At 31.5% G+C, this 14,273-nt stretch overlaps 1 protein-coding gene across 1 annotated transcript in view; it reads right to left on the reverse strand.

Moving 5' to 3' along the window:
- Positions 1-5,454: 5,454 nt before the first annotated feature.
- The window catches only part of Pcdh15 (protocadherin related 15), a 1,472,709-nt gene continuing 1,463,890 nt past the window's right edge, over positions 5,455-14,273 (reverse strand). The window contains exons 35-36 of the mRNA XM_063239515.1: positions 7,834-7,942; positions 5,455-6,682 (exon numbers count right to left, since the gene is read on the reverse strand). Of these exons, the coding sequence (XP_063095585.1) occupies positions 5,822-6,682; positions 7,834-7,942 (970 nt within the window). The 3' untranslated portion in view covers positions 5,455-5,821. The remainder of the gene's footprint in view (positions 6,683-7,833; positions 7,943-14,273) is intronic.

Raw genomic sequence — 14,273 nt, forward strand, 5'->3', positions numbered from 1 at the left:
GTCTGCAGAAAAGCATTTTATTTTTATTATTAAACTGAAATATTAACATAAAAATGGGAAAGTAGTCACCGATTTTTATCACAATTTGACGGAACAATGAGAAATCGCTTTTTCAAACGGAAATTTATTTTTGAAACATTGTATAATGTTTAACAATGTATTTGAATCTAAACTTGCTAATTCAGATTCTTCTTACAGCAACACAGTGTTTGTTAGGGGAGAACAGGTGCTGGGATAAAGCAACTGGGAAACCACTGGATATGTTAATGATCTTTCAAATTATAGACAATATTTTATAGACAACAAATGTCTCCCACACAGGTACTTAACTTACCATAAATTAAAGTCTAAGGTTTCAAAAAAAATAATCCCATCTAAAAGTAAAGATTTTATCATAGAGACAAAAGTTAACTAACGCAATACAAGAGCAAGAAATGCAACAGTGAATTTCATGTATCATTTGAGAAAAGGGAAAATCTATAGATAAAAGTTTGAGGTCCTCAATATTATTTTAACCAACCTGTCAGCCTCATTGCTGTATTATCTGCAGGCACCAATAGCCATCCGTCCTGAGAATAGATTGTTAGCACTTTCTGCCTGCTTTACTAGTTAACTGAAGTGGTGTATAAGTCTCACTCCCATTCATTATAAAGTGCAGATGGTGAACAAAGAGAAACAAGGAAAGCAAGACTCACGAAATGAAACAAAATGCCTTACTTCAAAACCAATATTCAATTATTCCTGGCTCCGTGACATGTAAATATTGATACTGATATTTTCATAATAGCTACCATTATCATTTGGAAGAACAATTTAGGGGGAAATAACATGTGCTTAACATTGTTGTTAACAATGTGTTCTAGTAAAAAGAATAAGATATCACATATAAAATTTAAAGCAAACTTTCCACGTGTTTTTAACAAGATGCCTTGAACTGTAACTTCATGAAAATTCTTGGACTCTTTAATTAAATAAATGAGTCAAATATAGAGACACAGATTGGTATCTGTGACTTGATGGTTACTGAATCACAATTGTATCATTTTGACCATATTTTCCCTTTATTCCTCATCTTTTCCTTAAAGCCACAAAACATCCTGAAATCAGTCTTTAAAAATGTTACTCTTACATCACTTTATTCTCATTTTAGCTGTGATCTACTATTACTCCTGTTTTATTGAAAGCTAGGGCAGATTAAGAACAGCAAAAGTTCTTATGCCCTACTAAGAAAAAAAAAATCACAAATTTCTTTATAAAATTCATTTGTATGAAACAGTCTTTAAATTAGACATATTTGAATATTTTACCCATGACCTACAATTTTAATCCTGAGTCAGAAATTTGTAGAATAATCTAAGTCCTATCTAAATCATTATATTCAGTTAATCTGTTCTTACTGCTGCTATTTATCCTTTTGTCAAAATATTTTAACCAAATATTTCATTTGGCTGCTCTGTATAAATAATGCTTATCTTTATACTACCTCCACAAAATGACATTTTTGTTTGATGGTCATTTTTACTGAAATAGTCAAACTGCACGTGCTGAAATATGCACACTTTGTGGCTTATCATGTTTGTATGTTTCCTTTGTAAAAATGTACTAGAAAACGCAATACCATTTCCTATTTCAGAACATGATTCTTTTGCCAACATCAGGTTTCCAGGTGGTGCTCAGGTCCATATAGTGACCAAAGCATGTTTCTAAGAATCACGCAGAATTTTTGTCCGAATCCACATACCTTACCTCTATTTTACGCTTAATTTTTACTAACAACAAGCAAAACAAACTTAACAATATAAGTTTTCAAACTAAGACATTGTAAGTGAAAAATTGAAGAAAAATTTTGAGATACACAAAACAACAAAATCATAAATTTTACAGTCAGCGATTGAAGGAAGAAAACTTTAGATAAAGCTGTATGATTGTATGGAGAGAGAATGTCATGGGGTGTTAGCTTAGATGACTTTGACACATGGTGAAAATGATTTTATATTCACTGATATCTAACTAGGCTAATAGAGAAATATGTCTACTCTAATAACTATATAAAATATTTTGTACTAAAAACAATTGCTTTGGTGCTTGAAATAGTAAGCCCTGGAATTCAAAACTATAGATCATTTATATTTCCAAAATTTCATATCATAAAAACCACCTTAGAGCTTATGAAAATATGGATTCCTGTGTAGTAGCCCTGATGGGTGTGGACATGATACTGTATTTCTAACAAGCTCCTATTAGTGCTGATGCTTTTCATAGCAAGGGTTTAAGAATGAGTTAATTCCCAGTTAAATACATAAGTAAGATGTAACTCTATTTTATCTTGAATACTTTTAGAAATATGAAATAAAAATGTACTATCCCTATAAGTTGGCAAGTTTATGTTAATGCACTTCATTCAGTTCAGAAATAAGGAAACAGTATTAAAATAATTTTTTTAAATGTAAAGAATGTAAGGGTAATAAATAATAATGCACTATTCAGTCCTGCAACAATATAATAAGCATGCATGAGTAAATTTAATTCAAATCTGAACTTGGTCAATACAGTGAAAAGTTTTAGATGAGCTATATCTATATCATACTAAGTCATATTCAGTAGAATTCTGAATTCTCTTAAACTATATTGTTTCATTCTTCCTACATCTGGAGGGTATATAACACACGCAGAAAAAAAGGCTTGTTTGTTTTCAAAAGGATAAGTTTCCATTAATGGTCAAACACTGTGCTTGTTCCTCAATTAAAAATGAAGACTGTGTTCTTTGATTAAAAAAATAGGCAATCATTTTCTGGCTCTAGACTACAGGCACATAAATATATGCATCATAGTAGTCTATAAATCAATAAGAATTGAGAAAAGCTAAATAATTCATTCAAAATTATGGAGTTATAGCCTTTAGAGGCATGGCATTTATTATATAAATTTTTGACCCTGCCAAATTCCTTTATGCTAGATTGATAAAATATTCATGTCCAGTGGCATTAATGTAAAACCCTGACATCATGTTTTCCACACTGAAACTGTGGCTCTAGATGCATCGTTGCCTATTTTACCCTTTGCCACTTTTTAGTAAGCTTCTGTTGCAGTTGAAATTTCTGTGTTGCTTCAACTAATTATTTAATTTCAAGTGGCTAAACTAAATCATTTATAGTTGACATATATAGAATACTTACAGAGGTATGGGGTCACCCAATGAAATTGTAAATTATATTTATAAAAGGTATATGACCTTTAGTGGTGTTTTTTCAAAGATAAACATACACATATATACATATTGTATATTAACATACATATGTATAACATGTATATGTAAACATCTGTAAAATTTTATAGTAAATAATGAAAATGTCAGCATATGATTCAAAATAATTTACAGATAATTCCCACTTTGACTATTGCAAGGCTATCTTTCCTTTAAAAACTAAGGACAATACAGACAACAATTGTATAAAAAGGCGACCTAAAATTTCTCTGATATTTTCCCCATTTGTTTATGAAAAGTAAAAGTACAAGTACAGAAAAATGTGCTATGAAGTTACAAATGAATTAACCACAAAATATAAATGATTACTTAGTAAATTATTTCTTATTTATTTCAATGAAAAATAATTGTCAACCAAAAACACAGCCAATTTTTTTAATGATATGTTGTTTAGTGAACTGAGTCTGTCCAAAAAGATTTTCTGGAAAAAAAAAATAATTGATACAAGTGTGAGTGCAAATTTCTCTTTTTTAAAATTTTAAAGCATATAGTTCAAAGTTTTATCTTTACTGTGAATGATATAAATTCCATATACTGTTTTCTCGGTGACAATAAAAAGCACAGTTCATTAAAAACTGAAGTAAAAATCAAAACAACTTCTAAAAAATTGGTCACAGTTTGGTCATTGGTATATGGAGGTTGTTCCAAGGACCCATCCAGAGCTCTTCCTCGTCTGACTGTGTGTGGTCACTGTGGAATTCCAAAGTCTCCCTCATGTTCTTACTCTCCACTGTGGACTCCTGTTCAGCTGGGCTTTTCAGCCTGCTTTCCACTGACTTCACTGCTGTACTCTCTGTTACCACTGGACAAGGTGCAAAAGTGACCAGAGTGGGACGTTTTCTCATTTTCTCAGTAGAAAAGGGGCCCTTTGATAACGTGTTTAAAGGAACATTCTCCTCATGTGTCACTGCCAACTTGTCTAATTTCTTAAAGTGCCTCCCCAGTCGGACAGGAGAAGTAACTTTCAAGTTATCAGTGAAGCAGGTGCGGCGGGTTCGCACCACAGAGCCGTTCTGGGCGATGTATATATTGCCATTGATGTTACTGTGGATACTCGGGTTGGGAAGACGGTGTCTCTGGCACTCAGGAGCGCTGTCTTCTCCGGTGGAGCTGGTTTCATACTCTGGCTCAACCACTAACTTGATCATTCTTTTTCTTGCCCACTGCCAAAAAAGAAAAATAATTATTATCAAAGAAATAAAATATACAAAGGTTACAAAGCCTCTGAAATGCACAGCAATGATATTTAGAAACTATCAAAGGTAGATAAGAACTGAGTGACAGGTGGGAGCAACTCTTTATTCATATCTGTTTCTTTTTGGCTTCAAAACTTAATATGTATGAATAAAGTCTTGCTGAGTTAGGAAGTAGACTTTCCAGGAAACCTTATTTTGTTTTAGATCTAATTATCGCTTACATGAAAAGTGTATCACTTAAATTCAACTAAGAATCTGATTCTGTTTTATAGTTGTTATACTACTCAGGAAAATTATGTTTGAGGCAAAGAACAGCATTAGTATATTCTGTTCATATTAATGCTTCTATTCAAAATATTTTAAAGATATTTTTAAACCCACAGCATTATGGTTTCAAATTCATTCACTACAGTTAGCTAATATTTTTGTGTATTTAATGTAGTTATTTACTGGAAGTATCTTATTTTTCTGAATCATCTCATTCAGAATTCTGATTACTTAGAACGAAATATCTTCCCCGCCTGCATAATTTATTGAGCAGTACACAAAACTGAAAGCTAGTTATTTTCAACATTGAATTTGTAAGCAAATGGAATACAATGAACATTTCATCAGTTCTGGCTTCTTTTCCCAACTGACAAGAATATCAAAGAGCAAAGTAAAAAGAATAATAAGCCTTTCTTCACGTAGTGTGGAGTATGTACACTATCAATAGTTTGCACTGAGTAGGCCATACTGTCTGATTTCCAGACACCTAGTCCAAAATAATTGTGTTATTGTAACCTTAAAAGAGTGTTATAACTGTTATTTTTTTAAAAATCAATTTAAGTCACATTCATATCAGAAAATAATAGTTGAAACTTTTAATTATTAAAAGTGTTTCATTTAGCATCTAATATTTGAAAGTGGCAGATTATAAACAAATCTTTGTCAAGTGGAATTTGTGCATATGCACAAGCAGATTAGTAATCTAATTGGTTGCAGTTTGCTACATTTATTTTGTGAAGATAAAATATTATATAACATTTTACATATGTGTGTATGTGCACATATGTGTGTGTAGCACCATCCATTCCAATAGAAAAGCTTCACTGATGAGATAAAATATCACATGCTGGAAAACTAAGTGGTGCCTAGCTGGTTACATATGTTCTTTTTTATAATTATAAAGATTAGTCAGTTTGATCTAACATATTCCAATATGCCAATTTACCAGGGAAGCATATTCACATTTATGCAGTGTTGTTTTTAAATCCCATCAAAATCCTCTCCTTCAAGAGTCATTTCAAGAGAGAACACACAGAAGGCACTGCACACAAGAGTACTCATCACGCAAAGCTCCCACCTACTGTGCCCTCTTTTAAAATGCTGTGTTGTAACCTTCAGCGTTCACTCCGGGTGACTTCTTTTGGTTTGCATTCTTGCCTCTGTCATAGTCTGGCACCTGAAAACCCCAGGGACCTCCAGTCTGACTTTCACTACTGCTGCTACTACTGCCTACATCAGATTCCTCTTCACTTTCTATGCTTCTTTCCCCTGAAGGTGATTCTGCACTGCCCTCCTCAAGGACATCTTGAGCTTCCTCTATGGATTCTTCTGTGGCAGCCAGCTCACTCTCCTCTCCTTCTTCTATGTGTTCTTCTGCCATTTCTTCTGCTGCAGGCTCTTCTTCTGGCTCTTCAGGTGGCTTCTCTCCTTTGCCTTTGATGTCCTGGAGCCCCTCGACAACAGGCCGCCTTCTTGCTAGCACAATATTTTTCCTCGCTTTTTCTCCTTCTGACTCTGTGGATTCAGATTCTTCTGATTCAGGGGTGGAACTCTCCTCTTCCTCAGAGGGAGTCTCTGACTCAGATTCCTCCTCTGTGGTTGCAGACTCACTGAACTCAGATTCTTCTTCACTGTATTCAGTATAGTCACTTGAGGATTCTTCCTCTGATTCCACAGTGCTTTCTGTGGCTTCCTCTTGATCTAGAGTTAATTTCAAATAATCTTTATCTTCTTCTTCAAGGCGTCTTTGCCATTCTTCACCTTCCAGGTCAGTAATGGCTCTTCTCTCAGCTAATCCTCTAACTTTCTTAAAGATCATTGGGAATATCCTAGCTTTCTTCCAGGCTGTGTATGGAGGTTCCACTGCTGGTGGTTTCTCAATAGTTACAACTACTTCCTCCTCCTCACTAGGCTCTCTAATTTCAACTTTTGGTTTAATTCTCTTTGGCGTTTCCTGAAATTGTGAAAATGCAATTGTAGCGTCAGCTTGGGGATAGTTATGATTTGAACTTGTACCACATAAGCAAGAATGAACCTGCAGGGTGATGGCACCGTGCAAGTTACATAACTGGTATCAGAAAATGATCATAAAGTTATCTACTGTATATAGGGAGTGAGCTAAAAGAAACAAGAATTTTAGTTTGACTATACTTCATAGTATTACAATCTTGTTATTGCTCTTTTTCTTATTAAAAATATCTTTTGAAATTATACCAGGAGGTAATTAATCACCGTTGCTTTCCTTTTCTGTCCCTTGATTTTTGTTAATAGCTTTATGTAGTTCCTTTAAATAAATATAGTATTTTTTAAAACATGAAAATGTGTTAGTTTATCTGAAAGCTTACAGGAAATTTCTTTGCTTTCTTGAATTATCAGTGGGTTAGAGTTACAGTGCTCTTAATTTGTTTTGTGAATGTCTGTGTACTTTTTGGGAGCAAAAGAAATTTTCCCAATAAATATGAGAGTCAAAGTATGATAATTTGAAAGAAAATAATCATGTTAAATTAAAAATAGTGTGTTCAAAAATGTAAGTGAAAAATACATTATTTTTCTTGCATGATTGGAAAATGGAGATTAGTTTTCCATGATTTTTAGATAGGCTAGATTATGAGAAACAATATAAGCACTATATCTTATAATTTTAAAAATATTTGATTATAATCCTATTCTTATGAAGCAACATTTAAGATTTTATTAAATGAAGGATTTCTTGCCTTAACTTTTGTGTTATTTGAGAGAGGATTCCAATATATAGTACAGGTTCGTCTTCTTGAGTTTACTCTGTACCTCAGGCTAGCCTCTAACCCACAGCAGTTCTATAGGCTGAGCCTCCAACTGCTGGGATTACAAGCATGTGACACCATACTTGGTTGAATAAATTTTACTCTGGATTGTATCAGATGCTTAGAAATTCATAAAAGTGAATGCATTAAACTATTAACAATTTTCCTCCCTAGAAAAGGCAATGGAATGTGTAGAATTATGGGAAACAAGTACTAACTAATAAGATTTCACAAAATCAAAATAATCTATAACCTATAATCAAATAGCACTGAAGTATTGTCCTTATCATAATGCTTCACATAATAAAATTATAATAATTACCTCTTCCTCCTCATATTCCTCCTCAGCTTCACCAACCACCTCACCATATTCCTCTTGTCCAGCTGGTGGTAACAGTCGACGGCGACTTCCATATTGAGGCATCTCATACCTGTAATATAAACTTACAACTTTCAATATTTTTTCATATGATCTGTGTGATACCAACCACAAATGAGCTCTGTTTTCTTCTCTTCTTCACCACGTGGATAACAGATATTTAGGCACCACTTACTATGCTCCTAGGGAATTAGTTACAAAACTCTCCAATAAGAAGATGACCTGATGACCAAAGTTTTTGACATAATATTACCTTGGAATAACAAGAAAGATGGTAGAATTATTCGAAACATAAGTTTTTAAAGAAATTGTAATGAGGAAAAATAAAAAGGGATAATATTCCTTGTTTAACTGGAGAAACAGGTGACGAAATATGTCCCTTCTAAAAGTACGATAGGGTTTGATCCCTGATACTGGGAAAAAAAAGTATGATGGGCTGTTCAGAATATAAAATCTATATTGATAGCTTCAAACATGGTCTTTAATATTTCCATTCCTCCACTGTATTTTTCAAAAGCAGTTAACTTACAAGTATAGAAGTAACTTTTGAAATACCCTGGATTCTGAACTATGTTTTCTATTTCTTAATAGCTCTTGGGAAAAAATTCAGGCATAGAAAGAAGACAAATGACAGAAATGGTGAATTTAGGAATTGAGCAAATATGCTTGACTTCTAATTCCCAATTAAATTATTTTGATTAGATTTATCATAGAGTTTCTAGAATTACAATCAATGATGATAAAGAAACATGGTTAAAACAATTGAAAACAAAGAAATACATTTTACTCATTTTCAAATATAAAACTATTTTTATTCTATTATAAAAATTAACATCTCTCTAATGTTTGTTAAATACTGTAATGAGATTCTCATAAAAAGTTCAAAGATGTACCCATGATCATAACTGTAATAATCTTGTCCATATTCCTGGCCAGGATCAATTCCAGATTCCATGGATAACTCCTATTGTTCAAAAAGAGAAATTGCATTTGAACAAAATTCTTAGGACATTTCAGATTAAAGTAAGACAGTCGAGGACTTTCAAAGGACTTTCAAAAGATTTCTACCAAAGTAATAATGACAAGTATTTAGTTAAACATATTAAAACAATTTTTTCATAATTGTTTTACATAAAATAAAGTTAGGTTATGTGATACTATTTGAGGAAGTAGAAGTAAATTTTTTCTAATGACAAGTATGTTAAACATTTCAGATATGTATTTTCCTTTACGTTGGATGACTTCAAAATTTATGAATAGGCCGTTAAAATTGAACTGTGTTTTAACTTTAGCAGTACGGAAACTTACAACATTATTGTTAGTATGTTTTTTTTCTTATTCCACTCATGGTTTTCTGGTAGTTGATATTATTTTATTCATTAAAATTAGTTTTATAAAATCAATTGATAATAATTTTCAGTGTTAAGAACTTGGGTGAATTGTGTCATCTCCCAAGAATGTTTACATTTTAAAGTATTCAATGCTAATTCTAGATTTGTCCTTTTTTAAATAATCTGTTAAAGTAGATTTCCACTGTGGATAATACTGATTTTTGTCAAATCTGCTATTACAGAAAGATTTTTCCTTAGACCTATGTATGAAAACAGTATTAAATAATTATACAATGTTATTTTTGTATATTTTCCTTTTAAATTGTTTTAACATATTAAGCAAGTTAAACAACAAAGATTTTAAAAAATAAATTTTCAATAGAACAGTAGAAGAGAAGGAAAAAAAACATAAATAACTATCTCAGGAAAATACGTTGGTGTATATTTTGAAGATCATCTACTGTGGATAGGAATTAATTTTGTAATACAATTTAGCAATGAATAAGGAACATGTGTCCCCTTCCAAAAGCATGTGTATATCATTTAAAAAAAACTGAAATTTGCAGCATGCATGACTGATGTGAACAATGACTTTTCATTGTGCTAGGATTAACCAACAACATTTAAAAATACTGAATTAATTCCTGTCAATCCTAACGAAACAACACCAGAACTCTGGGTTTTTTTTTTTTTTTTCCTTGAAAAATAAAAAGATCGTAACACCTGGACCATATTTCTGTATGTCAAGAATCTAGATGCTGGTCCTATAGTCTCTAGCAGGTCTGTTCTCTCCTAGTGACAACTTCAAATGCAAACATGCTGTTCCACATTTATGCCAATTTTACCTTGCAATCTATCATCTACCTTGTTTTTAATACATTCAACTTACTACTTTAATACATTTAATAATTCAACTTACTACTTTGGTTCTTATGATTGTGTATGTTAGCAATAGTTCTAGATTAGTCTGGTATACTAATATTTTACTTGGTGACTATGCAGCTTACAAATAGTTTGTGAACCAAGGGCAAAGAAATCTGACGTGGATGTCAAACCTAATTCATTTTACCCATAAGAGTAATAGCAAAAAACAATTTAGCAATTTCACCGGTGGCAGAGACATGGAACAACTGGAACTCTGACATAATTCTGGAGAGATTACAAATTGATAAAATCTTTTGATAATAGTATTGAAGATTTTATAAATGTATGTCTAATATATTTCTTTAAGGAATTATATATATATAGTTATATACCTGATAAATATATGCAAATTTCTGTATCAAAATATATTGCTAACATGCAAAAATGAGAAGCAATGTAAAAGTCCAAAAAGTCACTATACTACTACATCATACAACACACAACATAGATGAATAACCCAAATAGAATGATAAAAAGGAATTGGGTACAAATGTAAAATACTGTATTGTACTGTTATACAAATTCCACAAACAGATTTGTGATATTTCAAGGTAGGTGAATAGTTAAGTGAAGGGTAATTAATGTCAACAGTTAATACGGAGGTTTTCAAGAGAATAGTATAGAATATGTGTGCTCCCTTTTAAAATTTAGTCTTAAAGTTTTATACAATTTTTGTATCTCTAGATTTTACTTCAACAGCAGCAACAACAAAAATGTTCATTGTAGAAAAGAGTCATTGACTGAGGTTAAAAAAGATCACTAGTATGAAGCCAGCCATGGTGCAGTAACCTGTAATCACAGCACTCACAAAACTAAGGCAGCAGGATCTCAAGTTCAAGGCTGTTCTAGCCAAGTCTTACAGTCTTGGAGAGACCCTTCAATAAATAAACAAATAATCATGCAAATAAAATATAACTTGAGAATTTCTGACTTCAATCACCAGTAGTGCACAAAATAAAAATGAAAGACAAGAAACTAAAAGTTAGTCTATATTCAGGGTATTCAAACTAAAACAAAATTAGTCTACATTTAAGATATTCAAACTAAACACATGAAATAACATCTGTTTCCAAATAGTTAGCATTTGAATTACCAACACGCAATATAAAGATATAATTTTAAATTACTAAACACGTATCAGAACTAATACTTTCATAGTATATGACCAGTGTATGTTGAACACAACGTATGTGGAAGTGTAGGAAAGACTCAAATAGTTTCAAGGTGAAATTTCAGTAACTTTTGCTAATAATATAGAAAGGTCTGTCTCTCATTTTTATAAAAGGAAAATAAAGCTCAACTCTTGCTAGCTACAACATATATTCAGTATAAATTATGTTAAAAGTAGTAAAGTAAAATGATAGATAATACAGTATAGGAACCGGAAATTCAGCAAAATGGCCTGGATTTAATGAATCAGTGTAGTTCTCTGTTGACTGAGGAGGTACACAAACCAGCAAAACAAACAGGAAAAAACCGTAAGTGTGCTCACATATGTTTGATCACCCATTAGACACAATCAGAACAATATCCCCTCAAAAACAGAAATACAGGAAGACAGAGACCAGGCAGATCCCTGAATGACCAAACAATACAATGCTGGCTCTTTGCTGTACCTGTTTTACTCATTATTTCTTTATTTGATAAAATCTAAATTTGAGATAATCATTCAAAATAATTTACTAAAAATTGATTTTATACATAGATCGAATGCATTATTATTTTTAAAATTCGTTTTTGCTGCTGTTCACAATAAAATAAAATTACTGAAATTGTATTATCAGTTATACCAATGCAAAAAAAAAATACGAGTAACACTGAATTTTTCCAGCTATAGTCCAATTGCTGATATATTAGATGTTATTATAAAGATTAGTTTAGAAGATAAAATTGATGTTCAGCAGGATGTATATGTTGACAAAATCTGTTACCTAGTACCTGGTATTTGGTTTTAACTCTGTTTTTATGGTTAAGTGGTCTTCAGATTTTGTTAAAAGCCTTATAAAACTTAAATATTCTTGCCACTTGAGATTGGGAAGAGTAAATTCTAATCAAGAAATGACTCCCTTTAGCAAAGGTAGGATCCTGTTCTTTAAAAAAAGAAGCAAACTGGTCTAAACGGAGCTTGTAAAGAATCTAATTTTATTTCATAGGAAATATACATTTAAGACTAGTAGTACTTAATTTTATTTTTAATTCTGACAGTACATAAACATAATAATGGAAAATGATTTCATTTATTATGGTATATAATTTGGAAAATTTTTTCACATTACAGAAAAAAATGTAATAGGCAATTTAAAACGCATTGTGTAAGTCTGATCCTGAGAATCCATGATGAATTCACTAATGATGAATACACTAAGACAATCAGCTACTAGTTAGGTTCACAAATTGCTTCCTCCAATAATCACCTATTTTTAACAAGAAAAAAAAAAAACTTTTTTTATCTAATTTCCAGATAATAAATGTAAGCATTTGAAATCTGAGCCACCATAAAACAGTATGGAGGTGATTTTTATTTATTTATTTTAATGAAGATAACTTCTATCTTGCTTGTAAAACTGTGCTGCATTTGCAGTCAACGCATTTTCTCTCCCTGTGAGGTGGACATAAAATTATTCACATCACGTAAAAGTATTGTGAAGATTTAGTGAGGTTGAAAAGAAAGTGAAAATCGATACCTCTGGTTTAAGAAGAGAAGGCCTCAGCAGTTGTTGTTGCTGCCAAAGGAAATTAAAATAGAAAAAAAAAGATTTAGAAAATAAATAAGATGGAAAAGGTAGATTATGATTGAGAAGAAAATGATAAAAGGTGACAGTTTAAAACTGATTACCTTGGGATTTTGACTCATTCATAAAAATATGATTCTTTATACTGAAACAAAATGTGATTAAGAATTTATTGGTTTTAATTTCATCATTGTTTAGCTAAAATTTAATAAATAAAAATTTCATTTTTGATTTAAATTTTACAGTGCAAAGAATTATCACAATAATTTAAATATCACACAATTATTTTTTATAAGTTAAATCTTGTTTTAAATTGTCCCTTTTTTTCTCCCCAGTCACATTAAAATATGATCAGATCCATTGGGAAGTAAAATACAGGGTGATGTGGTTGTAATGAATCTGAGTTCATATTTAAGACATGGTCCTTCTTATCAAAATGTAGATAGAAGGCTTTCATACATACTCGCTTTCAGAAAGTCATTTGTGATTAGTGAAATTATCCTGCTCCAGGTTCTATATAGATTGCTTCCTTTCTCCTCAGCTTCATACTTAGACTTACAGAGAATTCTTAAAGTCTCTCTTGACTGGTTTCATGATCATTTAAACTTTAACCACATGAAAATAGTTCAAATGTTGGATTATTGATATTTGCAGAAATGGGAATGTTTAAATTACATGGATCTCAAAACAAGCATTTGGAAGGTGGGTAAGAGGTTCTGAAGCATAATTCTATGAATAAATCAATTGAATCAAGCAGATACAGTTCTTATTATTGTTAGTGATTTAGTCACATTACTCTATTAAAGAGGAAGGAAATTTAAATTTGAGATCCTGTGGTTCAATTATTATCTATTTTGATCAATTGGTTTACCTAGTCTAACAACTTGTTATTAATTTCTATTTGTTATCTATTTTAATCATCCATGAAAATGAGTTATTATACAGACATTCTACTTGACTTCTACATAATACTGGATTTATGCCTTCTAAAGTAGAAGCCAATTAGGTCACATACTTCTTTCTTTTCCCTGACTGAGAAGCTGTTTGATAAATCAACTAGGATTTCAGTATTTCCATTGATAACATCAGCTATAGCACAGCTAGTTAAGTAGCATTAGCAAAAATGCCTAGTATGTTGTCTGCCAGCTGGGAGTCATGGAAATATGGTAGAAAATGCAGAGCTTTCTAACATTCTGATTTTAAAAATACTTTAAGATTCCAGATTCTAATATAGTGAGCAGATAGAGGTTTGGACTATTAAAAGTCCAAAAACTGAGAAATTAGAATTAGAAAGTTGGAATGAAGTATTAGAAAAGCAAATTGGGGGGAATATACAATATTAACTGATCATAATTCAGGAAAAAAATGTATCATTGAAAATGTAAGTAGTAGTCTT

Source organism: Cavia porcellus, unplaced genomic scaffold, assembly GCF_034190915.1.
Source record: "Cavia porcellus strain 051 isolate PalLab524CR breed Dunkin Hartley unplaced genomic scaffold, mCavPor4.1 scaffold_28, whole genome shotgun sequence".
Classification (NCBI taxonomy): domain Eukaryota; kingdom Metazoa; phylum Chordata; class Mammalia; order Rodentia; family Caviidae; genus Cavia; species Cavia porcellus.